At 45.0% G+C, this 27,883-nt stretch overlaps 2 protein-coding genes across 3 annotated transcripts; both read right to left on the reverse strand.

Annotated features, from left to right (window-relative positions):
* Positions 1-316: 316 nt before the first annotated feature.
* Positions 317-26,738, reverse strand: LOC144121018 (cytochrome P450 3A41-like). Of its 2 annotated transcripts, XM_077653921.1 has the most exons (15): positions 26,735-26,738; positions 20,281-20,345; positions 19,634-19,730; positions 18,501-18,553; positions 15,842-15,938; positions 14,657-14,776; positions 12,812-12,900; positions 10,912-11,057; positions 8,202-8,317; positions 7,628-7,703; positions 6,120-6,277; positions 5,409-5,497; positions 3,707-3,844; positions 2,345-2,507; positions 317-466 (listed from the first exon to the last, which is right to left on the reverse strand). In XM_077653921.1, exons 2-15 carry the CDS (start codon positions 20,331-20,333, stop codon positions 386-388), a joined length of 1,476 nt encoding a protein of 491 aa, XP_077510047.1. In that variant the 5' UTR covers positions 20,334-20,345; positions 26,735-26,738; the 3' UTR covers positions 317-385. The 2 variants fall into 2 exon arrangements, with proteins under 2 accessions (XP_077510047.1, XP_077510046.1); XM_077653920.1 differs by lacking the exon at positions 26,735-26,738 and having other exon boundaries at positions 20,281-20,471.
* LOC144121019 (uncharacterized) lies at positions 22,437-27,860 on the reverse strand. The gene is made up of 2 exons (XM_077653922.1): positions 27,783-27,860; positions 22,437-23,452 (listed from the first exon to the last, which is right to left on the reverse strand). Exon 2 carries the CDS (start codon positions 23,448-23,450, stop codon positions 22,701-22,703), a length of 750 nt encoding a protein of 249 aa, XP_077510048.1. The 5' UTR covers positions 23,451-23,452; positions 27,783-27,860; the 3' UTR covers positions 22,437-22,700.
* Positions 27,861-27,883: the final 23 nt, after the last annotated feature.

Genomic DNA, 27,883 nt, shown 5'->3' on the forward strand with positions numbered 1-27,883 from the left:
TGACATGGCCATTACAGGTGTTCCTAGTGGCTGATTAGTTCGCTCCAGAAGTGGGCTTAGAACCAAACTGGGAGAGAAAAATGTATGGTTTCTCCTTTCCTGCTCCCATGGTAGATCTGTGTCGCTGTTGTTTTGGGAGAGAGGCAAGTTGAAGCATTCCGGGAGAGTCTGTATAAAATTGGCAGCGGACAGAAAGAGCACCCAGCGCGAACGTAGTACATGGTAGTATTTCGGACGAATTAATAATGTCGCGGATCTTATTTGTTTCCAGAAGGCCATAGTCCTGGTGAATGCGCCAAAGTACAGCACTCCAAAATACTCTGTTTTCCCCTGTGCCTTTATTATGCAGAAATTCCTCGCAGGTGCATAGAATTTGCTTTGGCTCTCAGTGGCGGGGAAGAACACGCAGCTTCACCGGTGTTGTAGGTTCGAGAAGAAGTCGCTGGGGAACAAACGTCACAGGGACCTGTGAAGAAATGTGCAGGAGACAATGAGACTCAGTAGTATCTTTACGAGGTGGTGAAAATGCGGGCTGATACTGCAACAAAACGCAAGCAAAAAGCAATCGCCAGTTCATGGGCGCAGTCGTCTTGTCTAAGGTTGACAAGCGCACTAATTAAGACCAGGCATGGCACTGCACAGTTCATAAAAGGAAAAAAAGTTAATGAAATAGAATTGACTTCTTCATAATTAGGGCACCTAGTGCGTGTTTGCAATGCAGAGATTATTATCTGGGAAATAAAAAAAAAAGCACACTACTTCTGAAATGGCGTGTTTTGGTGAATCGAAGTTGATCAGATCAAATCCTAAGGGCAAATGCTAAGTGCGACACCTGCTCGGCTATCCATTTATTGAGTGTAAGTGTACCGTGGTTACATTACGATTGGCAAAAAATGTATACTCCAATCACCCCCCTTCCCTTTCCCCACATAAAAATTAAATAAAGGAAGAAGGAATGAGAACCATTGGCATTTAGCAGCCACCAAACATGCCTTTTTCACAGCAGAGTAAAAGTGCTATGGGATGGTGATTTGTACGGGTACGGTATTTCGTTAAGATCGTTTCGTAAAGGGCTGTGAACAAGGCATTCGTAAATACACCAAAACATGAACGGCTTATTTGTTCATTGTTCCTCTTTGCAACTGCGCATATCTTGCGAATGCTTATGAGTTTCCGTCATCAAAAGAAGGTGCTTCCGCGAAATCCCGGTCTACCGTTGTTGCTTTCTATAGTGCAACGCTGCTTGCGGCTTTCAGGTAAACGGTCTGCAGCTCTGCACTAGTTGGTTTCATGGTAGTGACCGCGCGGTGGTACCATTTTACGCCATAGGATGCATGGGTTTGAACCGACCGCATCTCAGGGTAAGCTTTGTTACCCGTACGGTGTTAGATCATGAAGCTAATAGAGAGAGCATAGCGTGATCTGCGATCGGCCACCGTGAACCGCTTGCGTAAGCACCACTGACACAGTGACACGTGACCACTGAGTAGGCGTTCATTGGTCTCCGCGTGGCAGGCGTGCACGTAGATGACGGTCATGTGGCGCCATCTGGCACCTGCAGGGCATTCTGCACGCGCGCGGCGGCGCCTCGCGACCAACGCTGATGCGGTTCACGGTAGCGAATCGCGGATCGCGGTATGCTATAACTCTCCATTATGGCTGTGGCTACCGCGCAGAGCGCTACACCAGCGAGCACCGGCGACTGCTCATTTGGTACACAAACTATTTGAACAACAAGCGCTCGTATACAAGGAAAGGAATGTTGCTTGCACTCAGCAGATAGAGTAATACACCACAAATAAGCCACGTTTTCACAATGTGTCTTTCAGATAGCGGCGCTCTTAGCTTTCCCTTTGTTCATTGAATAAAAAAATAAAATCGAATAATGTTAATGTTAGGTACGCTCACAAAATCACTTTTGTAAGTACTTGCATAGCTGCGCTAATGAAAAAACAAAACAAAAAACGCAGACGACTCATGAAGATGACAAGACAGAGGACGATGATGTCCAACAGCCAGCTCGAAATTTTGTCTGCTTACTGGAAATGCCCGCACAGAGTTGCTTGACACAGGCATGTATCCAAGGGGGGGGGGGGGGGGGGGGGGGGGGGACCGCCCCCTCCCGTTCTCTTCGCAGTGCTCAAGCAGCTGCCAGTGCTCCCCCCCCCCCCCCCCCCCCACCGCCAGCTCGAAAGTTACCTTGGGCCCTTCCCGAAAAAAATTCCTGGCTACGTGCCTGGCTTGACAGCCGTTCAACAAATCATCTCTAGGCGTATCTGAATACACATCTGTGTGCATTTCTGCAAGAGCCTTCGGAACTATCAACAATCAGATCAATGCTTACCTGCGTGTCTTCGCACCGCTCGAAGCGGACGTCCCTCAAGATGCAGGCGAGTATTGTCTTCGCCTGGACGAGAGCCACACGCAGGCCGATGCAGTTCCGTGGTCCAGCACCGAAAGCCAGGAACGAGAACGGCTTCAGGAGGTCTTTGCTCTCGGGCAGAAACCTGCTCGGTACACACAAAAGAGTTAGATAAGTGCTTTAGCTATCACATCCGCCGGTACAGTGAAGCCTCCAGACGTTACCGAACCAAAATGAACGCGACTAGGTGTATATATAATTATTTTTGTGATGAAGATTTCACATGCAGCCCTGACGCATTACAGTGCACTCAAGACCAGAAAATCACGACAAGCGCTTCTAGTTTGAGTGGCTCCTACTATTTTCAGCATGGCGCTGAGCATAACAAAATTACCGCGAGAATTTTGATTCTCTGGTAGACATCACTGATTTCCTATGATGGTAAAAACTCTTGGTGCGAGCGCAAGAAGGATTTTAAAAGTGAGATTCTGCAGCGCTTGGAAATAGTACGCCGTCATTATGAACAACTTCGCGCACAATTGCAAGGGAGGCTTTAGTTCACGGCCAATTACAAACTGAAATATTCTCACTGAGTTACTTGGTGTTCGCTATGGGCGGCCGAGAGATGGCGCCAGTTAGTGATGTAAATAAAAGCTGGGCATTTCTCCCCTTCTGTATAAAGCTGTCACAGTCCCAAGCACGTAGCCAGGAGAATTTTTTTTTTCGGACGGGCCCAACGTAATTTGTTCTAGCTGGCGGAGGTGCTGGCAATTGGCTGGGCACTGCCAAGTGAAAAAAAAAAAGGGGGGGTGAACTTGATTTCGAGTGGTGGGGGCTGACCCTCTCGCCCCCCCCCCCCCCCCCTCCCCTTCCCTTAGATACGTGACTGCACAGCCCTAACGGTACTGCTCTCAATGACGGCTGCGACGCGTAAAATGTGCTTTTAGCAGATTAGATATAGTTCTTCAACATGCAAAACATACATGCATACACATATCATGCAATGAGTAAATTAATAATGCGCTCACAACCGGCATGGGCGAAAACTGAGTGAATAATTTCGCGTCCTGCGAAAGTTAGTCGTCAACGCAGTTATTCGCTTCAGACTTGGTATGCGTGAGATAATCAGTAGTGGCACACTTCTGTTGTCAGAGAATATAATCATCAGTGGTCAGCAGCTTTTCTGATGTGCCGTAATCAGCAGCTTTGGGCAGGTGTTTTCATTTTCAACGCGCAAAACTTTCCCTTCTTATATTTCGGTTTCCAGGCGCAGTTATCAACGCGTTACATGTCTGTGTTGTTCAAAGCAACATTGATAATGGAAGGCGCATATGCGTACACTACCTTTCAGGTTTGAAAGTGTAGGGTTCCGGGAAGAATTCTGGGTTGTAATGCACACCAGTCAAAGGTATATCGATGCACATTCCGGGCTTGAAGTCTATTCCGTACAAGGTCGTTTCTTGATTGCAGCGTCTTGTCAGGCTGCGCAAAGGGAATGAAACACGTTCCTGGTACCCGTACTTCTTCACCCAGTAGCGACAATAGAAATCGGGTGATGCATGCACAGCCTTTCATATGTGTTTCACGGGTTATATTTAAATTGCTCATGTAAAAAATGCTTTTATTTCTTCATGTTATCTTTGCACAACATAGGAAGAAACGATAAAAATACCTACTTTAATAAATTGGGAAAAATGTAAAAACCGCAGGTAAATTAGAAACCTGCAGGTAACATACCTTCCTGCATATGTTCTGCAATTTTTGATATTCTGAAATTGTCTGAAAAGAGGCTTTTGATAGTTAGATTAGCGCTTTTTTGAGCATAGCATTGTGAGCGGTGTAGCTCATCCGAATACAGCTAAGACGTGTTAACTATTAGGCTAGTTAACTGATATTGAATAGTGTATATTTAACTATTACTATTAGTCGTTTATTGAGAGGCGTGTAACCCACCGTCATTCATATCAGTTGGAGAATCTAGCCTATTTCAACAATTTACGTGCACTGCAAGTTTTTCGAAAGTGCGTGTATTTTTGCACAGTGTAGCCAAAATTTGTTAGGCCACAACGCCGAGGGTGACTGCTGTACCTGATGCGTTACGCCGCTGATAAGGCTAAGCCGAAAAAAGCGCTCTTCTAATTCGAAAACCTATTTCGAAAAATTTCCGAACATGTTAGGTGATAGACTACGTATAACCAATATATAATCAACATATAGACAGAACAGTGAGTATACTAATGTTCATATGATCTTGAAAGCCTACGGATCATGCCAGGCGCGAAACAGATTTTTTCTTGCCTTACACGAGTGCATAGCCTAAAGATCATACGCAACCTTTGGTGCAAGTTTTTGTTTCAAGTTACATGCTGCGGCTGAGAGAAAATCTAACTGTTTCGCGACTCACGCGGTCCTTAATGTTTTCATGAAGGAGGCTGCTTTTACAGTTGCACTTTTTACGGCCCAGCGTGGTTGGCAACGGCATATTACGTAGAATCAATAGCTTCTCTAGCCGGCCGGTGAAGAACGCAGAAAGGAGGGGGTGGGATCTTGGCCCCTGGAAATGCGCCGTCTTTCGCCGTGCGATCGACGTGCGCTTGATAGAACGAATGCGTTTAAGGAAAAGAAAAGGAGCGGCTAAGGTTCAGCTATCTTGTCGCTTATTCGCCGCTGTGGAAAAACCTGCCTATATTTTAGGCATAAGGTGTCTTAGGAAGAGGGTCGATTTCTTAACATTATTCATAATTTGGAACAATTCAGTGCATCGAAAATGCCCTAGTTACGCACATTACTACAGTAATAGTAAACCTGTGGACTGCTATTAGATTGGCTTTAACATCTACTATGTAAAAAATGCTGAGCAAAAGGGTCTTTAATGACAGAAGCTTACCTAAGGCACCGCAAAATTGATTGAAACAAGATACAATTGGCATTATCATCCATCATCTTCGCAGCGAATATATTTCTATCTTCATAAAAATATTTTCGCGTACAGATGTACTGCGAAACAAAGAGCCGACTTTTCAAAGCAGCTACTGTGCATACGTACAATGAGTCCGGTGTGTACATGCGCAGTGACTCCTTGAAGCAGGCTTCCAGAAGAGGCATAGCGTTCACTGCCTCGAACGTCATGCCGTGCTAGAAAATAAGAGCCAGGGATTAGAGCAACAGCTTCACGCATAATTCATTTGTGGGCGTGCTATTCATGATTAAACTACTTGTTTCTTTTGTTTTTTACAGGAGAGTTGGCGTTGCGTTTCCGTTCGATGTTATCTTTATTCAAAACTTACCCAGCTTTGCTCGAGCGCACTGAATCAAGGGATTTAGAATTGTCAAAAAAAATAATACATAGCCGCAGTGTTCAAGACGAGAGTATTATATTGTATTCTGCTAACATTCATGCACAGGGCCAAATACATGGCAAAGTATCCAAAATAGCGTCTGGGAAACGGATAGGTCACTTCTTCATGTGGTTCAGTCCTTTATGCCTTTCATATGTCGTTCAACTCCAACACAGAAAAAAAAAAGAATATGCACATGTGTTAAGCAAGGGAAAAGCAGGTCAAGATTTTGCCAAATGTTGTGAAGGTTTATGTCTCGTTTCCTGCGTCAGCCTTCATCAAAGCTTATGGGTGACACCAGTTCAGGCGCCGAATAGCCATTCTTCAATCAAGGACTTTATTCGTTAAGAAAAAGGCGTAAAAATACACATGAGTTTTGTAAAAATACCACTCGAAATACGTGGGGAGGCGAGCCTTACCCTTGCGACCGCTTCTTCTATCTCTTCCACAACTCTGTCCTGATACTCGGGAGAGAGCGCCAGGTTGTATGCGGTAAATGTGAGCCCAATGGCAACGCCGTCACTGCCGGCGATGAAAAAGACCATGATTTCAGCCGCTACGTCCTTCATTTCTGATTCTGAAATGGGGTAAAAAAAAATAGATGCACTTTTGAAAGTTTGCTCGAACTTCTTTGAAAACACGGTTGGCAGGCTATTAGCCTGAGGCAGTGGCTTTACCACAAAACTTGAGGGATGCCTAGGGATGCGATAACGTTAATGGGTCCCTGCAGCCACCTGGGGTCCTCGCGTATCCCTTCGCAGACAAGGACACTGTTCTGTTATTTCCTTCAGCATCAGATAACGACTAACATACCCTTAAGTGTAAAACGCGACAGCATTAGAGATCCCTCCCGCGCAGGTATTCCTTCTCTGTCGCCTATGTTCTACCTATAAGCCTGTATATGTGGAACTAGTCATTCTCGACTTTACATTCATAGATTCTGGGGGATGGGGGGGGGGGGGGTCGTTATACCACTCCTGGCGCAGTGCTGCGGAGGTTAAGTATTGTACCACTGCCCCGCCAGGTGACTGTTTCAAATACAGCCACCGGTGGGCCTTGTGGGACCCTGTTGCTCTTGCACAGCAACGTTTCACAACAAATAATTAAATTAACAGCCACCTTCCACGGCGGGTCGGTTATGATCACGTCACAAAATCACGTGACCTAGGTGCCATGTGGGCCACCTGTTTTTCTCGACACGTCAACTCCCCTACGCTAAGGTTGCCGCAGAACGGAACCCTAACGCCATCGCGTTAATGATTTCTTCGTTTCTTACAAACGTTGTTCAATGAATTAGGCGACCTGGAAGGGATGAACTTAACATTGTCATGACCCGAATTTCTTCACGTATAGCCTGAAGCTGAAAGCAATCTACGCAGAAGTCTCTTTCGATGAAGAAAGCGTGGTTTTAACCAAGAAATGGAGAAGGAAATGAGAAAACTGGTCCTTGTAATTTTAATTGTGTTAAGCACCGGCCAAAGTCAAATATGTTTTATTGCATTCAAAATTCGATGTCTTATAATGCATTTACTTTTCAGTCCATAAACAGCAGTTTTCGTAGCAGGAATTCCTAGCACTACGCAGAGTGTGTGTTCATCCTAACAAGTAAGAGGGTCCTCTGCTCGTATGCCTGTGTTGTGAACGGGTTCGTTACTAATAAACACCAACTATAAGCTGGGCCGAAAAGAATATTCTCCTTGCGCTGGCACGACCGCGCACTCATTTTTCAAGGAGTGGATTTAATGAAAGCCTTTCGTGGGGAGGTCCTCTTTTCACAATGCAAATCTTGGACTACCTGTTGTGAAAATAATATTGTGTCTAGTGTCAATGCGGTAAACACATTAACAACTTCGGTGTTAAAAAAAGGGGACAGTTACGGCTCCTTCCCCCCCCCCCCCCCCCCCCCTCATCATTAAATCATTTTTACCTTTGAGGTTTCTACCGCTGCTCTTGTTCATTTCCGTGACGGCGTCTAAGCAAAACTGAAGGACGTCATTGTGTCTCTGCAAGAGAACAGAGGCGGACACATAAAAAAAGACAATCATTCAAAGATGAATCAATATTTTTACGTAGTATCAGGGTTAGGGTTGACTAACAGCAATCAAGATCCACAGAGAGGATCTCAAAGACGGTGGTACGGAAATTGTATTTGCGATTTATCGGCATCCTTATGAGGGCCAAGACTCTGACAATTTACAAAATGCTTGATAAAGCGCCAGAAACATAATGTTGCAGCGTCGGACCGTAGCACTGTGCGTTCAGTCCTAGATAATTCCAGTCGAATACAGATATAACTGCATGTTTACGATTGCTTAATATGCTCAATCATTGCATAGACTTCCAATATATAAGTAGCTCGTTATGCAAATAGATAATGAAATAAGCATCAACAATGGTGAGCCCACAAAGAGAAGTATGAGATGGGCTGAAGGAGAAAGAAAGAAGAAAACGAATGCATGCGATCCTATAAGAGATCCCAGGACATCTTTCAGCTTACATACCTCTTTGGAAGCAATTCGTTTCTCCACCATCACCTTCACAAAATTCATCACTTGCTGGGAACCGTATGCACTGGGAAATTCAATTGGTAACATTTTAAAAACCCTGGACATGGCGTCTGAAAGGGAAGAGTGAGCATCTGTATAATTTATAATTGAGCCAACGCATTCAGTTCTGTCACTGTAGAAAATTTTCTGAAATATGGCTAATTATCGCTTCTGTGATATGCATGTTCGGAATGCAAAGGTGCAACAAAGACAATGGATCAAGCTTCGCGCAAGAAGATGCCATTTCCCATTTCATGGAATTTCGGACAAGAACTTCCAGTTCCTATGGCTGCCACCATGTGGCGCTTGACTTTGAAAGAGCACAATTTGTTTCAGCGAGTGGCTACAGGAGATAACGTGTTAAGCCGCTAGGCTTAGCAGCACTGGATGGGTGCCAGCTCCAATGCAAGAGTAAATTTCTACAAGCACACGCGTATATTTTCTTTTTCTGCAGCTCTTCCCTTACAATTTTTTAGGCAATCTATAGACTGTCCAAAGACGTATATCTGTAAAGTCTACAGACTTACTTAGGTAAATCATACAGACTATTTTATAGATAATCCAAATCCCATAAACAGTTTTAAGGGGGAGCCGCCGCGGTGGCTCAGTGGTTATGGCGCTCGGCTGCTGACTCGAAATACGCAGATTCGATCTCGGCCGCGGCGGTCGAATTTCGATGGAGGCGAAATTCTAGAGGCCCGTGTGCTGCGCGATGTCAGCACAGGTTAAAGACCCCCAGGGGGTCGCAATTTCGAGAGCCCTTCACTATGGCGTCCCTTATACCCTGAGTCGCTTTGGGACGTTAAACCCCCATAAACCATAAACCAGTTTTTAGCCGCGGTGGCTTAGTGGTTAGGGCGCTCGACTACTGATCCGGAGTTCCCGGGTTCGAACCCGACCGCGGCGGCTGCGTTTTTATGGAGGAAAACGCTAAGGCGCCCGTGTACTGTGCGATGTCAGTGCACGTTAAAGACCCCCGGTGGTCGAAATTATCCCGGAGCCCTCCACTACGGCACCTCTTTCTTCCTTTCTTCTTACACTCCCTCCTTTCCCCTTCCCTTATGGCGCGGTTCAGGTGTCCAATGATATATGAGACAGATACTGCGCCATTTCCTTTCCCCAAAAAACCAATTATTATTATTAGACGATGGATAGGTTTATCGCAATACAATTTTAGCAACTTTTAGTTTTGTCTATTGAAAGTCTATACATTATTAATAGATAAAAGGAAATATCTATAGGAAGGAAAAAGAGTCTATATAAAAAGTGTATAGACCATTTTTATAAGGGATGAGAGCAGATAAAATTACGTACTACTTCACTTTCAGAACAGGAGAGTAGAGGTATAAGCAATATTTCATCCGAAAGCGTCTGCGAGTTCTTCAAAGACTTTCATATACGTCTAGCTGGACAATGTTGAATGCACTGACAGCTCAAGAACCGATTTAAAATGATACACAAAGAGCTATTGAGATCTGAAAAGCAGGTGCGTTTTGTACGATTAAGCGGGCTGCACCGGGGAGGCAAACATTCACCGCCAGATAATTCTGACTATATTTGGAAGGTAGCGCTTACCTGAATTCACTTTGAGGTCCGCACATGCCATGTGATCGGGCGTGTTGCGAGACAGCAGTTCGGCGATGCTAAGTTCAGACAAGAAAACATGTCGAAGACTTGTTTCTGAAGATTGGGGTTTCGTTTAGAAGTGCGCTGTGCCGAGGAAAATGTTCTGCCGGTGCACAGTATATTCGCGTCCCATTAGCAAACTCTCCTTGTTTGCTTGCTACTGCAAAGGTTGACCCAAAACTGGGCGGCTATTAAGTAGAAGTCCAGGTGTTATGATGCACATTTTCCGAGTGGCCTATAGCTATGTACACAAACTCCAATCATCTTAGTTTTTGAGCTGAAATAGTAATAATAATAATAATAATTAGTTTTTGGGGAAAGGAGATGGTTAAGTCTTGGAGTAAGTAGTTTGTTTCACTGCCCACAGGTGAAGCCACAGGTTGAAAAATTGGTTTTGGGGGAAACGAAATGGCGCAGTATCTGTCTCACATATCCACGGACCCCTGAGCCGCGGCGTAAGGGAAGGGATGAAGGAGGAGGGAGTGAAAGAAGAAAGGAAGAGAGAGGTGCCGTAGTGGAGGGCTCCGGAATAATTTCGACCACCTGGGGATCTTTAACGTGCACTGACATCGCACAGCGCACGGGCGCCTTAGCGTTTTGCCTCCATAAAAACGCAGCCGCTGCGGTCGGGTTCGAACCCGGGAACTCCGGATCACTAGCCGAGCGCCCTGACCACTGAGCCACCGCGGCGGGTAGCTGAAATAGTAGAAGGGCGACATTTGTCTGCGAAGGCTAGCTGAGGTTTCAGGCAGTAGTTCTTTTTGTTAAAGTAATTAAGAACAGTAGTGCAGCTGCTTCTGAACGTCATATGTATTCATCACTAGTAGACCTCTAACGAGAGCTGCTATGACTTGATGATCAGTGTTTATTGTCAATCCACACCATATTCTACGATAAGGAGAATTAAAATTAAAACGGGTATGGTGAACAGCAAACAAATTTAAAGCTTATTTACACTTGCTTTTTTACACTGTAACATCAGAAAGATTTGAGTAGAAGAGACTACAGAAAGAAGGACATGCATGAAGTTTGCGCTCACACAGCATGACGGGTTTCCATCCACCAATAGCGCTGAAGAAACCATTGCAGCAGGTGACGAGGGGATGGTTGGGCGTTTGACGAGTGTTCAGGTCAAGGCCGAACAAGAAAGCGGCCATGCCGTCCATTGAGCATTTCTCGAATAGCCTTTGTTGAGAAAAAGAGGACAAAATTACAGAAAGCAAACACTAAGAAGCAAGCAGCTTCAAAAATAATGCGCAAATCGAACCGAAAACCAAAACTGAATTCACACGTTAAACGCCTTTGCGTTATTCTTCCTTTCACGGTGTCCAACGATTTAGTAGACAAGTGACAGGGAAAATTTCTTGCACGAAATGCTGCTCAAACTGCCGCATACTTGATAAGTGCGGAGCTATAATCGTACTATTCACTCTTGCCCCCAAAAATCTTATGCGTATGTTACTTGCGTATGTACATCTGTATATGTACTTCTGTACACCGCATGTACTGTGTTTTTTTAGGCTTTATTTGTTAACGTGTGATGACAACATGTAATGCTTTGATGATGATGTGATCACGCCTCCCCCCTATGTAATGCCCTCTGGGGCGTTTAGGGTAAAAAAATGAAATGAAATGAAAAGTAATGTAATGAAATGAAATCAAATAAAAAACCGCGTTTCAATCAGCGCGCTTTTCCCGGAGCAAGCTTTATTTCAGTGTCTCAACTCGTGGAGGTGTTACGTTCCTTGACTTTTTTTTCCGTTGCTCAAGGAGACATTCTTCTTTGTCTAAGGGTATTTCTGCCATTATTCCTTCACATTTCTATTGAACTCATGCTATATTAAACAGCGCTTCAGCCTCTTGCAGTCGTGCCTACGATCTGGGCCCGTGACCGCTCTTTATTACATTTTTTTCCCCACGGACAAAAAACTGCGCACGTGCGGCATCAATTTGTACTTTATCGCACGAACCCGCCCTTTTAACTCCAGGGTTCTACATTTTAAAATAAGATCGTTATACATTTTTTCCTCGCCGGAGAAAACCAAATCTAGATTCGAGGGTGAATGCTGTTGCGACCTCTTTTTCATTTTTCAAGGAATGAAAGCTGCACGGGATGTTATGATTGAAATACATCCAGCTGGAAGATCAGACATCGCTTCGGAACCGTGCTCTCTTTTATGATTGAAAGCTTCCTCGGAAGGAGAATCTCAAATTTCCTTTTATTTTCCCGTGTCCAACATTCTGGGATAAAAATTTTGAAAATTGGAAAATTGTAAGACATTGCTATGGAAATATGGAAGGTAATGGTTCATTCTTCTGATATGTAGCCAAATTTTTCTTTTAAAGTATTTCCACCGATCGCATCGCACAGTAGAGACCGCCATAAAAAAATCAATGGGGAACGCTCTTGACGATAGTAAAACGTTAATAGGAAAAGAAATGCAAGACTGCCGTCCGGTGATCTGTAGACATACTGATCGTTTTAGTGAAATCTTGCATCATATGAAAAAATTGCATTTCATAAGCGGATTCCCGCCCAAAAATGCTTTTGCCCAGAATTCTTGGGTATGAGTCATAGCTTGCGAGACTGGTGCTGTATAATGGGTAGACATTTAAAGCAGTCAGAAGCCTAACAACGCAAAGAGGCACACCTGTTTGAAGAGTGTTATGAGAAAATGCTATTTAAGTTGATAAGTTCCTTAATAATAATAATAATATTAATTGGTTTTGGGGGAAAGGAAATGGCGCAGTATCTGTCTCGTATATCGTTGGACACCTGAACCGCGCCGTAAGGGAAGGGATAAAGGAGGGAGTGAAAGAAGAAAGGAAGAAGAGGTGCCGTAGTGGAGGGCTCGAACTCATTTTTCTTAAATATAATTGTAGTGGTCTTAGTAGAGTAATAAATTTATTTCACCTCAATTCGAAAATAAGCGTCTCACCTTTGAACTTCCACAACGTTCCTTTTCTCGGCTTCTTCAACAAATTGAAGGCGCAGACGCTGTGTAAGCTCCACAAACCTTGGAAATATCTGCAAAAAAAAAAAATCTTTGAGACTGCGGTTACTGTATTTGTAACCTGGTTTGGGACATGAAGCGATGTTGTGTCCAACAGCAATGAGTGAGCAAATGGTTTGCTTAAGAACCGCCACTTAAAGGGTACAGGGTGTTGTTAAAGGGTACAGCTTCGTGTGCTGCGATGTTTATCACTGAGACGTTCATCATATCACGTCACTCCATGGCGCAAGTACCGCATGACCTTTTCTGTCCCGCCAGTGCTAGCTGCTCTGCGCACTGCTCCTGACGAGGCGGGTACAAGAAGGTCACGTGAAGCATGCGTCGCTGAGTGACGCGATTTCATTGACGTCGCAATTTTCGGATCGCGCTGGGAATGGCCAAAATTGGTACAGGCACAGCGCCGAAGGTAATCGCATTTTCGGAATTGTGACAGATTCGGGTATTACTATTGGCCAGCTACATATCTCTAATTGCAACCAGGTGTCTTCTATTGAAATAGTAAAAAAAGTAATGATTGCAATTTAAAATAAGACCTTTCTAGTTAACTTGATTCAGCTGTTATGCAGCGTCCACCAAAACTGGTAGTTCTTTGTTGAAAAAGCCTACATTTAAAAATTTAGTGGCAGGCTCCCTGAAACACGCGCGCACTTTTCATCAGTGCTCACGAAAAAGTATTTATGTCGAAAATGATAGGATAGTACCAGTTTACAGGCAAAAAAAAAAGAAAAGAACATTTGACGTGGATTTACTTCCCCTTTCACAGCAAGAACTGCATCTGCGACTTCCTCGAAAACCGACGCGAAAATCTCTCCTTGATCACGCGTGATCACGGAGAGATCACGTGATCCGTGATCACGTGACCTCCTGCTCGAATATGATCATGCAATCGCAGACAGCTTTCCGCTTATACAAGTAGCGCCAGGCACGCTCCTTGCCTCGCGCCACCTCTTTCATCTACGGGTGGGGCGCGCTCCCCCTACACGCGATCGACCACTCCCAGCAGCACCCCGAACCTCTCGCTTTGTGCAACCTTTCTCTTCAGCTGCTGTAATGTACGCTCTTAAGAACGAACAGGCTGTTCAAAGTGCTTTTTATAATCCGGGGGATCCTCCGAGATAGCAGTATCGCCTGGACCCGTAGCTGACGCCCCACACTTCATTCGTACAATACCTTGAGGCATAAGCACCCTCTTACTCTGAGGTAGCCACAGAGAGCGCACGTCTGCGCAATGGTTATGGGCGGTTATATGGAAAGGCGTTATAACTAGTGCTCTTATCGCGGGCAGAGACTTTGACCGTGCTGTGTCGAAGGTTTTCTGCATTGTTTGATATCGCCGAAAAAAATCTGTTCTGTTCCGAGGGAAGGAGGAATTTCTCAATCAGCTTCGTATGTACAGTCTTGGTCAAAAGTCTCAAGGCCACAGCGTTCAGCCGCAGCGAAATGAATGTTCCTAGACTTCTCCGTGTAGCGGATCATTCAAAACACAAGTCAAGCAGGAAGCTTCTCTACGCCCAGAAGAAACCTGCTGCTAGCAGTTCAATGTCCTTTGGTCTTTAATAGTGCCGTAATGGACCTATTATTGGGCCGAGGCGAAAAGCCTTTGGCCTTAAGACTTTTAACCAAGACTCTACATCTGAGAAAGCTGCACAGAATTCTTTGGCACGCGTGTAGCAGCGCCCGACCGGCGAACAACGACTAGATTTGTTTCAGCGAAGGTACAGAAAGCTTTGCGGCTCTATACTTCGTCGCCGTATTGCTGTGAATACAGACCAATTTTAGCTTGCTAGGAGTGAAAGCCGGTGACAGTGCAGTTCTCTCATCCTTCCATACGTCGCATGACATGTTGAGCAGCATCTTGTCCCACAAGGCATTTCCAGTTACATCATGCTCCTGAAAAACGCAGGAACCAATTATGAGCGGTAAGAGGCTACTTAAGAGAGAAATGTTAGAAAAATTGGGAGGGAGTTATATGATGTTCAAGCGAAGAAGAGCGTGGCTCGTGCCTGAGGGAAAGTGAAACCGCGTGGCGATCTTTCCCGGTGAACACTTCCCAGTCAGCTGTGTTACGGCATTCGTGACAAGCGTGGCTTTTCATGAGCGTTGATCTGAATGGCGGTGCGGAAAATTCAAGATTGCGGCCAAGCACATCATCTCGTCATCTGCATCTCCGTCATCATCATCACAAACAGTGAAAGCTGGGGGGGGGGGGGGGGCACTGAGCAAGTCTTGTTTGTTTGCTTGTTTGTTTTTATAACAAAGGCAAGGACGGAGTGAAGAGAGCATTACTAAATAAACACGCGTTGAATGAAGCCAGAAGTCGCACGCTTCATCTAAAAGAAATTTGAACTATTCACTTATAAAAACTTAGGCAGGCTGCTTTGTGAAAGACCTAAAGCGAAAAGCTGCACCCTTGGGGAGCTTATACATAACTTTCACTGTATCTTCATGGTAGTTTCTCTAGTTAGTTTGTCTATTGCATTAGTTCTGAAGTGCCAGCAAGTGTTAGACTTCATTCTCGTGGCAGCAGGGCTACATAAGTGTTATATTCTGGGCTGCATGTAACTTTGTACACTCCGGGGTTCAAGCAACATTAGGCCAAAATAAGCACTTCAGTGTATGCAAGAAGGGCTCAAATACAGCGTAGGTAAAGCCTCTAATGGTGATGTCAAGCGAAAGGGGTCAAGAAAGATAGGTAATCAAAGAATGTTTGCTTTATGATGGGAAAATTCTGGAACGCACCCACTCATCAACAACCGAGAATATACATTGCTGCTTGAGAACAGCAATGTGAAGTAAACGCGCATCACAACAGTTTCCGTAATATTTTGATACGGTCCCACAGTTCGGCTCTTTCTATCTTTTCAAAACATTAAATACACTATGGTTATGGGCGGAGAGATGCGGTAGCCAGTTAAAACTCATTTAAGCGTAAAGCAGTGATACGGTAAGACTCACTGTTCTGTCAACAAATGACTTGAAATCTTTGGCACAGACAACGCCCAGCACCTCTGGATCTCCAACAACGAGGCAGGGCACAAACCCTTGATACGATCTGAATGGTAAGAAAAGAGAAACAACATATCAACCAACGATGCGCAAAGTTAGCTCTAATTATAACTACTGACCTTGTAGCCACCGAAACATCTGTTAACATAGATCGCGCATAATGTTTTGCCAGTGAAGGGGCAACTTCGTGACGCACTTCAATATTAGCACTATCTTGCTTAAAAAGTGCACTATATTGTACAACAAGGCAAGCGTCATCAGTGGAACACAAAAAAATCAGCAAATTTCGTACATAAATATGTAGATCTAATGTCTCTTTGCGGCTTTAGTTAAAACAGATCACGCGAACTGGGTCTGTTGTAAAAGTTTCGTTTTTTTAGTCTCCTTGTATGTATTTCGTCTTGTTTTTAAATTATACGATATAAAACTCTAGGCAAGCACCTCGAAGCCTCGTTGCATGCAAGGACGAATTCAATGCCTAACTTTGGGACGTGATATCTATACCACAGCGCTATCAATGCAATGCGTCTCGGAGGCACGGTACAACCTACATATATGTTTGGTTTGGTCTCGTTTGGTTTGGTATAACGTCCCAAAGCGACATAGGCTATGAGGGATGTCGTATTGAAGGGCTCCGGAAATTTTGACCACCTGGGGTTTTTCAACGCGCGCTGACATTGTACAGTACACGGGACTCAAGAGTTTCGCCTCCACCTAAATTTGGCCGCCGCGGCAGGGATCGAACCCGGGTACTCCAGATCACTAGCCGAGCGCCCTAACCACTGAGGCTCCTCGGCGGCCGTTATCTATTAAATGAAATTAAAGAATTGGCATTTTAAAGCTTTCCATATTTGGACGAGATTTCTTCCAACTCTCGACTTCGTAATGGATGACCAATTCCGCATATTTGGGCATTAGTCCACTAACCCTATCGAGCCACACCCTTAATTAGGGAGGCGCTTAAGTGTCCCCTCCAGTTTTTCCATGAAAAAAAAAATCTTCTTGGCTTGCAAACTAACCGGTGACCACAGGAATCGCAGCTCGCTTAGTGCCCGTCTTGTTAAGCAGTAAAATGGTGTTTCGGGAATGCGCAAAAACAAAGCGTTCGAAGAAGAACAAAACTGCACGCCACCGCCCAAATATTTGAACTGACACCTCAGAAAGGCATCAGTGTACTCCAGAGATGGCGCTGGTTCCCTGGTTCAGGTACACTGGGCTCCATCGCGTAAGCTCATAAATACCATGACAGTCTTGTTGTTTTTGAAAACAGGCAGCATTAAAGCGGCTAGGAAGATCACCTCTTTATTTTGTCCCTTCCGAATACTATATGTGTAGCGCCTGTATACGTGCAATGAACATCGATGAAATCGCTCAAGTGTGAAAAGAAAAAGGTACCGCCCGGGCAGAACAACTATCGCGAATGCTAACGTCAGCTAAACACTTGAAGTGCTTTATTGCAGTACTGCGTCCGTCCATGAGCCGATACATTATCTTCACCATCTGGTTGATTAGTAGAACTCGAAAATGTAACCTGACCTACATAATACGAATTTGCGTCATATCAGCAGCAGGCGGCGGACCATATGTACTGTCTCTAAGCTTTCTATAGGTGCTTGAAGTGGATAGTGCTGACGATAACCTCAATACGAAGGGACCCGGGCAAGAAGCGCTGACTACTGGTATAACGTAAGGAAATGAAGTACATATAGGCAGAAAACAGCCCTAAAAGCCCGCGTTGTATAAACGGCAAAATTTATCAAAATAAAGTTTCCTTCCTTTTCACTTTTTCTCAAGGGAAAGGAGCAAACACGAGACACCTAATAACGCGCATTCGCCCCAGTTTTCCGACTCCTGGCACTGGTCCACCTGTATGTTGTATTCTTCTCAGTGGGGAGTGCAATTCAAAACAAAAAAAGCGCGGTAATAGGACTAATTATTTGTTGCTTTAAAATGACCTGCCATGCATGACGTAATAGAGTGCTTCTTGGGAGACGAGTGTATTTAAGCAGTAAACAAACTCGCTAGGGATATGCACATGATTCCTCTTTCCATATTCCTTATTTAGTGCCTGTGGAACGCGACCTCATGTACGTTTTAGTTTGCTACGCGAGACGCGACCAGACCGCTCAAGAAAGGTGACAAACAGGTGCGGATATTTTCGCCCTCATAGCCTGAGTAGCTTTGGGATGTTAAACTACCTTAAAATAAAGTAGACTAAACTATTTTCGCCACCCTCGATATTGTTGGGGGTACTTTAGAGGCTTTACATCTAAAGTTCAGTTTAACCTTTAAACTGAGCGTGGTTTAGACAGAAGGGCATTCTGATTCCGACCACCGACGTGTGCACGTACGTGCTGCTATCACCGCCGCCCGGTTGTTTGCTGCCTGCGGGAGCGGGTTTTCGCAATAAACACTGAGTTCTGCGCCGGCCTTTTGTCTGCAATCCGCATCTGTCAGCAGGCGGCTCTCGTTCTTATCACGATGCAATATGAAGGACGTGCGTCACTGATTCACTCAAAACTTCGCTTTCCTTTGGAAACTTCCATGTGGTTGACTTTCTGCAGCCTAACAATGATGTTGGCTACAGTTAATTACTCCTGATACGTACCCGTAAATTTTTCCATACTTCAGATGATTGCTTCGAACCACATCGGGCAACGGCTGCAATGGATGCAAAGAGATGCATAAGAATCTGTCGCAAGCAAAATTACACTATGCATCAATTTAATAGATATTTATAGTTTACATGCTCGACAACAATTACCCATGCAGTTGTCTGAATGATGCCGACCAGGCTTCAATGCCACGGTCATGATGCGAACCAACTGCATTCTAAATGTTCAAAAAATGTCGATTTAAAGTACCCAGTGGATGTAGGAGCGGCTGCTGTCGGCTGAATTCGCTCGGGGACCTAGTCATACTTCAGTGTAGCTATTGCAAAGACAAGTTTGGACGGCTGAAGGTGCAGCTCAAAGCTATATCGCATATTGGTCCAATTATAAGACACTTTTCAATGAATAGACTGGCGGGAATATCTCTGGTCACAACGCATGTGTCTGGTACCTTGTGACAGCACGTACGAACAGTCCGTCCGGTTGCGGAAATGTTCTCAGGTGTTATTGTCTCGTAAGAAAACTGAAAGGAGAACAGCTTTTCTACCTGACCTCGAATTTATTTTGTTAAAAGTTATGCTCTTGTCCGCCTCAGAAATAAAGGTACGCCAGGCGTGTTTCGTCCACATCGACCGCGGATGTAAATATGTGGCCGCACATTCGTGACGTGATGCCTTTGGGCACACGGCCTGCAACTGAAATCGGCCATTCTGCCTGTGGTGTGAATCTCTATTAGGCGAATATACAGCGGGCTTTTCAGATGGAAGTGTGTAAACACAGCTTCATGCTGCCATAAAGATATAGAACTTCGGTGGGCTTCTGGGGGCAAAGAAAATGTTTGCAATAAAGCTTATTGGAGACTTAACCGACCGGCACTCTCTAAATGGCACCTGTAACTATTATGCTCCTCTCAGATTTTCACTATGGTCGAGCTTGTTTCGTTGATAAATATCTCAACGCGCCTGGGCGAAAATGTTAAGCTATGAAATTGTTCGCTAAGTTGAGAATGAGGCTTTTAAATCGTCGATAAAGCAATGCGGCTTTTTTTAAATAATCACGCCTAAAAAATAAATTTATTTTGTTGTTATGCAATATAAGCTCGTCAAGAGAAACGGCAGATTTATCTCACCTTGGTGAAAGTATCGTAAACAACTCGGAGGTACTCCGTCAGTGACAAATACGGCACTCCTTTGCCCTCCCAGAAGCTGAATGTCCTCTTGATGGCCCTGCAGTGTGATTGCACAAGCGTAGCATGTGGTAAAGTGTCCGGGTCAAAGAAGTGTGTGCAAGAATTTCCAAACATGGATAACATTTTTAACGGCATAAGCGGCAATTGAGTTAGTAGGAAGACATTCAATAAAAACACATATTTGAAGCGATTGTGCAAGCGGACGACACAAACCGAAGGTGTTCACACATTATTGAATGTGCAGCGATTTGTAAAGGTTTTGCACGATATAGTGGTGCTCTTCTTATTTCGCGATCACAGTGGTTTATAGTGAAAAACTCACATATATTTTTTCGCTCTTCATTGTTAGTAATTGTTAAGGACACAATTAGTTGCAGTCCGTGGAAAGAATGGTGACGACACCGCGTTTTCTTACCAAGTTGAACTCAGTTAAATGCGGCATTATCTACTGTGATAATCAACCGCGTATATTCACTTCTTGCATGTCACCACATGTAAGGTAGTAAGACCTTAGCACGCTGCAGAAGTTTGGTACACGCAAATATTGCGCTTATATAAGACAAGGGAAAAGGTGCATTATGGCTTACCTCACCAGATAAAGAAGAATAACGGCGAAAACTAGCAGGACAGCAGGCAGCATAATTGGAGGAAAAGACGGTCCACCTCACCTTTCAGTTTTGTGACTAAGCACTCCAGTCATGAACACTAGCTCGCACAGTTTAAAATATCGCAGAGCATTGTAGACACCTGCGGTACCTCGCAATAGGCGTGCTGATTGCTAGGTGTTCTCCAGATAGCCCGTCTCGACAGCCGTTGACATCCTCTGCCCTTATCAGCAGGAGGGAAACAAAAGCTCCCGGGAATGTAAGATAATCCCTTTCGTTTTCGACGACGCCTATCTGACTGTGTGCGCTGTTGAGGAAACCCAAATGGTGCACCTTTCAAATAAGACATTTCGTCATTACCCAGTAGCCTGCATAGTGTCTCCATTTTTCATGGTGCGGAGAAAACATCGTGAGACGTGCTTTTCTAGGCGCACAAACCTAGAAAGATCTCAAAGTAGCACGGCGCCTAAGGAAACACCTGGGCTGAGATAAGCGGAGTTGCTGTTAAACCTTTAGAGCAGAGCTCAGGAGCAGGAGCCGATAAGATTGGCTCTACTGTTGACACTAGACTCCGATAATTGTGAAACATTATTGGAAAGGATCTTCTGCGCGCGTACCAACGACGATGTAGCGACAAAATCCTCTTGACAACGATATTAACTTTTGTTACTCAGAAGCTTCGCCACACCCAAGTAAAGCCTAGGACACTTGAAATCCTTGTGGCTTTTTCAGAAGATCAAGCCAGAAGAAATGCTCGCCCTACAGAACTTTGCAATCAGGGCTCCCTGGGCACGGCCATATTGTTCGCTGGACTGGCGTGTGGACCTCGCTCCACTTTATAAAAAAGGAGTAAGCTCTCTTTATACTCCTTCCTGTTTAGAGTGTCCAGCTTGGTGGAAGGGGCCGCGGAACCGGCTTGCGAAACTCCAGAGAGGAGGCGTTTCGAGAACTCTCTCGCCCGATGCAAAGTTAAAAATACAAAAGACATGCCAACGTCTCATCTAATATTGTCTCAACAAAGAAAGGAAAAAAATGACTTGCTGTTTAGCATTGCCAAGCACGAAATATTATGCCTAAACAATTTCTTTAGGTGGACACCACCGCCATGTAACTGAAAGCGAGGTAGAGGTGCCCACTGACCAAGGTAGCCAGTTATGCGTGTATTCTACTTTTTTATCGTCAGTGCCAATTTAGCCAATGGGTTGAGTTGAGGTTGTTGCAAGCTACAGGTGGGATCAGCCTTGCGGATCCTGCTGGCAATAATGTATTGAGCTCCATGTGCCTGTTTCTCCGACTTTTAATGAGCTCCTGTGTGTCCTTAGCAAAAAAAAAAAAACGGAATATGCTCTTGTTGTGAGGCGCAGGCGCGAATTTGCAGTTTCGAATTTTTTCACAGCATGACCCTTCACAGCCAAACTGACCTCAGGTGGTCACTGAGAGGAAGTGATACCACCAGCCACCACCTCATTTTTTTATGCAGTAAGATTTCTCTTGTGTTTTGATGAATAACATGCGGCAGTAAAGAAAACGCTGCAAAGTAAACAAAACGCTGTACCCTGGCTTAAGTATCCTGGCATCCAGGATATTCGAATTTCAGTGCCGCATCAAATAAGTGCAAAAATTTTTAACATTCTTCTTACGTGTTAGTATGCCTGCCTGAAGTGGCGAGATCACGTGTATGTGCGCCATGAAGCCACGATGACGTCCTATTTCTAACACTATTTATGCCCAGCCACTGGGAGACATTCTGTTCCGCAGCTGTTACCTATATAATAACGCCCCAACGAGAACTGATTTCGAGAATACAGTTACAATAAACTGCTCATCTCCAACCAAAAATTTAACTTTAACCCAACGTTTCGAAGCCGACTCGGCTCCTTAATCAGGGGCGACTGAGGGCAGTAGCTAGCGTCTTTTAAGTATGGAGGGAAGGGGGGGGGGCGTCAAAGGAACGACAGCTGTGTCGCGAAAGGCGCGAGGGAGGGGGACAGGCAACCAGACAGGCAAATCTGTCAAAATGTTTAGTTAGTTTTCGAGAATACAATTAATGCTTCAGCTGCCGAGCCACAGGTAACACCAACTGAATAAATACCTGTGATGACGTGTTGTCAGCGTATTTTGTAACCGTGATAACTAACAGGTCGCGGACATTCCGAGTTGCAATATTGCTTTAAAAGCTCGAATTGCGTGACCGTATGGTGTCTACCTTATTTTGGCAGCACTCAAGGAACGACAGCGGTCATATTTTGTGCCGAAACTTACAGCAGCTCGGGGGTAATGTAAAAACATCGCAATAATTACAAACTTGCGCTGAGGAATCGCGTCGGGCATTTTTCTTATTATTTAAAGGAGGACGCCACATATCATCGAGCCCCGCGGTCATCACAGAAAACAATGCTGATTCACTGGAGGAAATCGTTGAGGGTGAAAGGGTCTTCCGAAGTGAAATTCGCGTAAGCACTGCCGTTTTCACCCCACGAAGTCCTCTGGAACGTCTCCGAAGGCGTGGAAAAGATTGTTGGCAGCGCTGTCGATGATGGCGTCTTCGATGGTGTCCGGGATGTGAACACAAGTTCGGTGGCGTTTAGGGCATCAGAAGCAGACCGACCCAACATGCCATCGGAGTGGTGAGACGACCGTGAAGGGAGCAGAGGTGACGCCGAAGGCAAGTCAGTGCTGGACTGGCGCTGCCCTGATTTTCCACTGCCAGTGGACACCCTGCCACCTAGGTCGTTGCTTGCTCTATCATCGTTTTTCGGTACCATACGCCGCACTGAATCTGTTGTCTTCGAAGGAATATGGCTTTTTGTTCGCGGTAGCTCGTCCGGAGGCTCATCACTGATCCTTATGTCCTCTATCGCGCTTTTACCCCCCACGTTTCCGTGGGCAACACCGGTGTGGGTGGCGGTGCTGGTGAAGCTGATGGCAGTAGTGATGGTTCTGGTAGCCTTGCGCTTGCGTTTACGAGTAGTCGGTGTTGTGCGTGTGCGCTTTGCTTTAGTGGCCTTCTTGGCGGGCTTAGGGTGGCGCCGTTTGGCCGCGGCAGTGGAACGGACCATCGTTGTCTCTGACGACGTCTTCTCGTTTTCGGGCAAACGTCGAGCAGCCAGCGACACCGGCGCCTCCGTCTCCGCGGGCCCGTTTCCTGTCATGACTGCAACGAGAAACGCAACGTACAGTCACGAGCAAAAAAAGATTAGAACAATGACGTCACCGCAGCGGGGAAAATCGCGTCGTGGGGGCGTCGCGGCGCCGTACTTTGCGAACACACCTGGCACTTTTGTTATCGGCGTGTTCGTGACCACAGCGCGGAGCGCTGCTATCTGCCGCTCCTGTGGAATGTCACTAGTGCTAATCTTTTTTCACTCGCAACTGTGTGTTCTAGTAATTTCGAAGATTACTGTCCATGTCGCGCAAAGCGACGCCACATGGCATCTACTGCAAAACATTTGGTTCCTGCACCGGTCTGAAAAAAATATGTATAAAGGAACAAACCGAACTTGTTTTCGTCCCACACTCTTTCGAACTACATTTGGAATTCTTTGCATTCGATTCTATGACAAACATTTCCCAAGCATGCACAAATCCATTTTCCTAATGCGTATAGCAAAACATGCTCGTGCTTTACAATTTACCGATTGAAAAAAACATTGAGGATACATGTTTGGCGTGGTTGCACGTGCTAACTTTGAACTAGATTGGCCTTTCCAAACAGCGTTATTCATGCAAGATTTGAGCTTGAGTAGCTCAAGCATTGTTTTAAAATTACGCAAGGTCAAGGATAATCACTTTGAGCTCTCTTATCGTTTGGGTTCAGAAAAACTGTTCTGTACTGTATCAATAAGATGAGCGAATTGCACCCACTAGTAATTGCCTTAGCGTAGAAGTTAGCTTTGTCACATCAACGGTGACAATAAAGGTGTCGTGCAAGACACAGCTTTCTAATTATTCCCACAGAACTAATCCCAAGTACATAAATCCTCCACTTCGGCATAAAGCTCGATGGTTAGCTGATTTTGACTCTACTTGCGTCGTTCTTCTGAGCCGCTTAAAAAGGGAATATTGTTTACAGAAAATTGGCAAGATGTCACAAATCGCGAGCTTTCTATATCGTAGGGAGTATCAGAGTCTGCTTAATCTGCCATATTTATTGCGTCACTATTTAGAGATTGGCATTTTCTTTCCGCGTCCCAATGTGAGTACTAAATTGTTTACTTTAATTAGGTCCGCCGTACTTGCATTCACCTCTGTAACCAACCTGTTATCCACACACCCTCTCACAGGGCCCTCGAGTTGTTTTCATTATAAATATATCAACACTGTTGGAAAATGCCTCATATGAAGCGTTTTTGCGAGCCTTACTTCAGGGGACTTTCTTGTCCAATAACGGTCTGTAAAACGCAACATTTTAGAGCCTTGTTTAGTTTTCAGGTTGCATTCAAAGGTGAGCTGCTTTACTACATATTAGACAGCTGTCTATGGAAAATTATTCTTCGTCTGAGAGAGGTTAGTGCTGTCAGTATTTACTCGCATAAACTTAGCGAGGTAGCTATTAGTTTTTACCGCGTCCCTGACACGTAAGAAGGGCGCCGCACAGCCTTAGTTGAAGGCATTACTCGTGATAAGTACAGACAATGTCGTAGTCAAAAGAAAAAGTTCAAGCGCATTGTGCTTTAGGCAGTTTTGACTGAGTTCCTTTCCGGCTTTGCCGAAATAAGGAACTCTGAATCTTTAAAGCTATAAAAAAGACTTTTAGGTTGCTTATATTTGAGCTTGTTTATGGTACAGAATACCTTACAGCATGTGCGAAGTTATGCTGACTCCGCGTTTTTAATAGACCTAGCGCGTCTTCAGAGCTGCGTGTTGAGAATACGAGGCTATTTTATTGGAAATCTCAACGTCCGTCGATGAAGTAGAGTAATGAAGTTTACTACCGGCGTGTCCCCGTTTGGCATCGAGGTGGCTCGCCGAGTCGTCAGAAAATATGATTACTGCTAGTGTTAGGCTTCGCTTTGAGATGAGAGACTAATCTCTGTAAAATCAGGCCGTTGACATTAACTTCGTAATACAGACAACACAAAAAAGACATCTGAGATGAAGGTAACATACACCACAATGAATATAAATCTGCGTACTTCTTTGTCAGAATGCAGCAGACGCCAGTGACAGCTACGATTAAAGCAGGATGTTCTCCCACGAGTCCAGCGTCGAAGGAGGCACATTTATGTGATGCAAGAAGCAAAAAATTACAGCGAAGCTTTTATGAAACTCACAGAGGGCGTTGCATAAGGCTCCTGGTAGATGTGGAACCTGGTGGTTCGTTGAAGATGTTCGAAAGTTCCCAAAAATAGGGTGGTTTAAATACAATATCTTTTCACGAACAACTGCTAGCCGCAGGGAATGTCAGGAACTCAAAACCCTGATAATTTACCAGAAAGTTCGCTAAATGACTAATTATTCCATTAAGTATCACCATGGTGATCGGGATCAACGCCGACTTCGTAGCCCTGGACAATACGATGCCATATCAAATTTTGAAACGATGAAAAAGTCATTTTATAAAGCTTCGCTGTGCGAGGAAATCTAGGGCTTTTCCGCGCAACAAACCGAAACGTAAGTGTCTGAGGTGGGCAGGATGTTTAGTGCGAACTCAGCACCTCTTGTTTACGCTTTTCTAATCGTACAGCGCACATTTTGAACTGGCTGCGCCATTGTACCGTGCTACGCACTTCATTTTGCTTCGTCGCTAGCTGAAAGACAAAGGACGGTCATCACCAAATACGTGGCAGCTATTTTTGAGAGTGACAAAGAAACATAGTGCATGCCGGCCGGAGTACAGTACCGGGGACGGTTCGAACTGGGCCGCCATAGCCGTGGGGACGTGCCACCAACGGACGCTACGTTTACACTAAACTTCCTGCGCACATCGCGCGATCTTTTATTGTTTTGTAATGAAACAACGCAAATTAACTAACAAAGCAAATTAAATTTAGTTAATGAGCTAGATGAGGAGCTTAGGTTTTAGAATTACTCCTGTCAGCCGCCGCAGACATGTTTGTTCCAGAAAATGTATATTTTCTTTTCTTAAACAGTAACTTTTGTAAGTGTTCGCGCAAGCCCATGAGGAGCCGTCGCCATCTGTTGTCGAATAGGTGATCTTCGATGCTATTAATTTGCAAGTTTTTGTCGAAAGATGGCGATACGACCACTAAAAAAAAAAAAACGCGAAGTGCAGGCGGTGTTAAAAAGAAGGATTTCTCGTTTGGCAGCCGGCCCGCGTAGTTTTAAGTCTTCGCAGTTCTATAGGGAGGCTGCAACGTATCATGCACCAGCTCAAGAGATCGTTTGCCATTTATAAGCAAGCATAAAAGCACCCTGCGCAACCTCAAAGCATTGTCATGTCGGGAAACACTTTATGCCTCTTGTACATAAAAAGTGACTTCAACCAGGACGCTCCTGTTTAGAATAGTTTCGATGCTTAACTAACGCCCGGAGAAACTGCATGCGATGCTAAGCCATTTCAGCCTCAAAAATTAACGCAAATTCGATTTGTGCTCGTCGACCAGGTATACTCAGCGCAGGTGAAACAAAATTCAACCATAATTCTTTTTAGTTATCTCAGCGATCGCGTGTTTCAATCCAGATCTCTATCGGACCCTAAAACAACGTAGTCAGTGCCCAATCTAACCCAAACCATAGTACGAGCTGAGTTGCCATGTGCAACGGCACCTCCCACGCCCTTGGCATGCGGGATGATCCACGAGGCTCGTATTGCGGAAAACTAGAGGAAGGGACTTCAGTTATTGAAAGTTGCAACAGCTATGTACAGCCCTCGTCAAAATTATAAGGACTGAGGGGTATCATTGTGAAGCGTACTGTATGCCTCGTTGTGCACACTCAGCAATCGCAACCTCTCGAAAGGGGAATGACTTCGCGTCCTCAATCCTCCCAGGCTTTGGACTGCTGGATGTGGTAGGGAGCTCCACTAAAGAGCTTAGAAGCAAACACTTTGAGCTATACACCTCTAACAGGCGCTGTACCTTCCGTTTAATTATTGCGCGTACATTTCCCGCTTGGTAACGATCATATGGATGCGACATCGTTCCAGAATCTGCAAGGCACAGTCCAGTTGCCAAGGAGTTTCTCGCGCTCGACCGAAATGTGGTCCAAGGCCACTTAGTGTTGGTGCTGAAGAACACCCCATTCACGTGTTCACTTTTTCAGTTCACTCACCACTTCCCTAGCTTATTTTACGTGACAAGGGCTCACTATCAAGTCCCCATTGTTTTGTTCCGTTTAGCAAAACAAGAACCACTACGTGAGCTTCCCTTAAAGAGATAAGCAGACAGAGAGGGAAATATACCAGTGATTAGGCATTGTGAGAGGAGCAGGCCTGTATCAAGCAGACAAGCTAGGCTTGAGCTAGAAAGATTAGATAGAAACCTGTTTTTAAAGTCAAGAATGTGGGATATCTTTGTATTTACGTGCGCTCGCAGCCAGAACCACGCCGATTATGCCTAGGGCTGCCACGACGCCGATGACGACCAGCTTCTGCTGTGTGTTCCACCTGCGCAACATGCATCAA

Source organism: Amblyomma americanum, chromosome 2 (genome assembly GCF_052857255.1).
Source record: "Amblyomma americanum isolate KBUSLIRL-KWMA chromosome 2, ASM5285725v1, whole genome shotgun sequence".
Taxonomy (NCBI): domain Eukaryota; kingdom Metazoa; phylum Arthropoda; class Arachnida; order Ixodida; family Ixodidae; genus Amblyomma; species Amblyomma americanum.

Excerpts from the sequence above, each read along its gene's own strand:
- LOC144121018 (XM_077653921.1), bottom strand. The coding sequence starts at position 20,333 with ATGCTGCCTGCTGTCCTGCTAGTTTTCGCCGTTATTCTTCTTTATCTG. Across the intron at positions 8,318-10,911 it reads ATGGAAACCCGTCATGCTGT|ACGCCATGTCCAGGGTTTTT; the intron begins GTGAGCGCAAAC and ends CTTCCCTTTCAG. Across the intron at positions 5,498-6,119 it reads TAGAAGAAGCGGTCGCAAGG|CACGGCATGACGTTCGAGGC; the intron begins GTAAGGCTCGCC and ends CTTATTTTCTAG.
- LOC144121019 (XM_077653922.1), bottom strand. The coding sequence starts at position 23,450 with ATGACAGGAAACGGGCCCGCGGAGACGGAGGCGCCGGTGTCGCTGGCT.